Source organism: Trichoderma citrinoviride (assembly GCF_003025115.1).
Source record: "Trichoderma citrinoviride strain TUCIM 6016 unplaced genomic scaffold BBK36scaffold_197, whole genome shotgun sequence".
NCBI classification, from domain to species: Eukaryota; Fungi; Ascomycota; class Sordariomycetes; order Hypocreales; family Hypocreaceae; genus Trichoderma; species Trichoderma citrinoviride.
This window is the reverse complement of record NW_020194905.1, coordinates 1-2,021: the sequence shown is the minus strand read 5'-3', so window position 1 is coordinate 2,021 and position 2,021 is coordinate 1. Positions and strand designations below refer to the sequence as shown.

At 61.0% G+C, this 2,021-nt stretch overlaps 1 protein-coding gene across 1 annotated transcript; it reads right to left on the bottom strand.

Annotated features, from left to right (window-relative positions):
* Window positions 1-84: 84 nt before the first annotated feature.
* On the bottom strand, window positions 85-1,628 carry BBK36DRAFT_1164623 (hypothetical protein; the record flags this gene model as incomplete). The annotated part of the gene is made up of 2 exons (XM_024894666.1): window positions 1,385-1,628; window positions 85-1,306 (listed from the first exon to the last, which is right to left on the bottom strand). Exons 1-2 carry the CDS (start codon window positions 1,471-1,473, stop codon window positions 85-87), a joined length of 1,311 nt encoding a protein of 436 aa, XP_024744860.1. The 5' UTR covers window positions 1,474-1,628.
* Window positions 1,629-2,021: the final 393 nt, after the last annotated feature.

Here is a 2,021-nt window from a genome sequence, read left to right as displayed (position 1 = left end):
AAAAAAAAAAAAGCTTAGGATCAAAGAAAAGAAGACAACAATAAAGACGCCTGCCAATGAGTGAGCCCCGCCCATTGCTCCGCTCTAATCATCCCTATCGACGGCATACACATCCCCCTTGAAGAGACTAAACGTCGCGTCGAGCCACCAGATAATCTTCCAGTAGAGGCTGGCGCGGCCCCAGTCGAACTCGCCCGTCTCCGTCCGCGGCACCTCGTTCCCAATCATGCTGCCGGAGAACCACTTGATGATGGGCAGCGCGTTGAGGACGCGCTGCATGACCGACTGCTGCGGCAGGAGGGCCTGCTCGGCGGGGAGCAGGCGGGCTTTTCGCGCCGTGGGGATGCGTCTGCAGAAGATGCTGTCTTCCTGGTCGAGCTCGAGGGGCTCGATGCCGGTCGCTGTCGTCGAGGTCGTCGTCGTGAGGGGGAAGGGGATGGGGTCGATGATGGTGGCGCTGGAGCCGTGGGAGTTGGTGCTCAGGGTGGCCGAGTTCATGGTCTGGCTCGAGTCCCTAGACTCAGCCGGCGAGAGGTCGAGGAGACGGCTGTTGAACGTCGTGGGGAGGCCCGAGACGGACTTGCGCTTGGCGGCGCCGAGGCTGGGCGGCGCAAAGCTCGGCACGCTCTTTGACCGCCCCTCGTCGAGCTGCTCAACGTCCGGGCAGGCCTCGTCCTTGACGGGCGCCAGCACGCCGCGGTACGGCTCGGCGTAGACGAGGTGGCCCAGTATCCGCTGCGGGCTGGCGTACAGGGCGGCGTTGCCGGCCTCGGCGCTGGCAAACGTCACCTTGACCCAGTGCTCGCCGCCGTCGGCGCGGTTGACGAGGGTGCGCTCCTCGGGGGTGAGGTTCCGACGGCGCGTGAAGGCGGGATCGCGCAGCTCCGACTTGTAGCGCCGCTGGGTCGAGGGCGGCTCGCGCGGGTAGTCTTCGAGGATGAGGCCGGCGAGGGCTTCGTAGTGGGCGATGGCGGCGTACTGCTGCGTCGCCGAGCGGTAGCCTCGCAGGATGAGCTCGACAGGGGATGACTTGACGGCGGCGCGCTGCGGGACGGCGTCCTCCTGCGCGCTCGACGAGGCGCCTGTGCCGCCGGCGGTGGCCTTGCTGCGCTGGTTGGAGCCCGAGGGCGGGTTCGCGCTGGACTGGTTGGAGACCCAGTCGTAAAAGAGCTTGTCGGCGGCGGCGAGGGTTGGGTTCTCCCGGCCGCGAGCCGGAGTCCCTGTTTTAGAGCGAGACCGTCTTGTTGACTTGCCAAAGGAGCCTGTTTCCGCGACGCTGCGCCGTGTTCTGGTTGTGCCTTCGTGTCTGCGAGGGAGATGAGGAGTCAGCCTGATGATTGCTGCGGAGAATTGGTCGATGTTGAGATGGCAGGGGATGCCTTACGGGTAGATCATGGCATATGGTCGCTTGATGCCGTCCTCGCCGACGTAGCATTCTTCGTCGGGGACGTTGTGGAGGATGAGCGGCGCCATGGCGACGGACGAGGAGGAAGAGAGCAAAACAAAAAATGATAGCTGCTAGAGGGCTTGGGATGAAGGCGAGACAGCCAGTGAAGGCGCGACGTGAGGGCCAGAGATGCGGTCGGATGCAGAGGCCCGAGAGTGTTCGTTACGAATTTCTGGAGCGAAACAGAAAAATCCGTGGCACAGCAACACAAACAAATGGACTGGAGGTGGCAGATGGGTGCACCAGCCACAGGGAGCTGGGGGAAGCGCCATAATTGCCGTTCCGAGAGCTTCAGCCACTTGGTGTGGTCACGATGGCTGACTAAGGTAGCTGTGTTTCAGGTGCTGCAGTGCCTGTATCACTTGGATCATCTTGAAGTCACCAACTGTTTCATTGATGCTCTTCTGCAGATGATCTGTGAATGCTATGTACCTTATCATATGATACAATATTAAACTAAGGTACAACTACCATTTCAGTGTATTACGATACTCATATTCCATTTGTTTGGTGATACAGTGGTATCTTTGCAAGCTCCAGCTTCCTACCGGCTTGCAGCTGACGCCCACCCTCT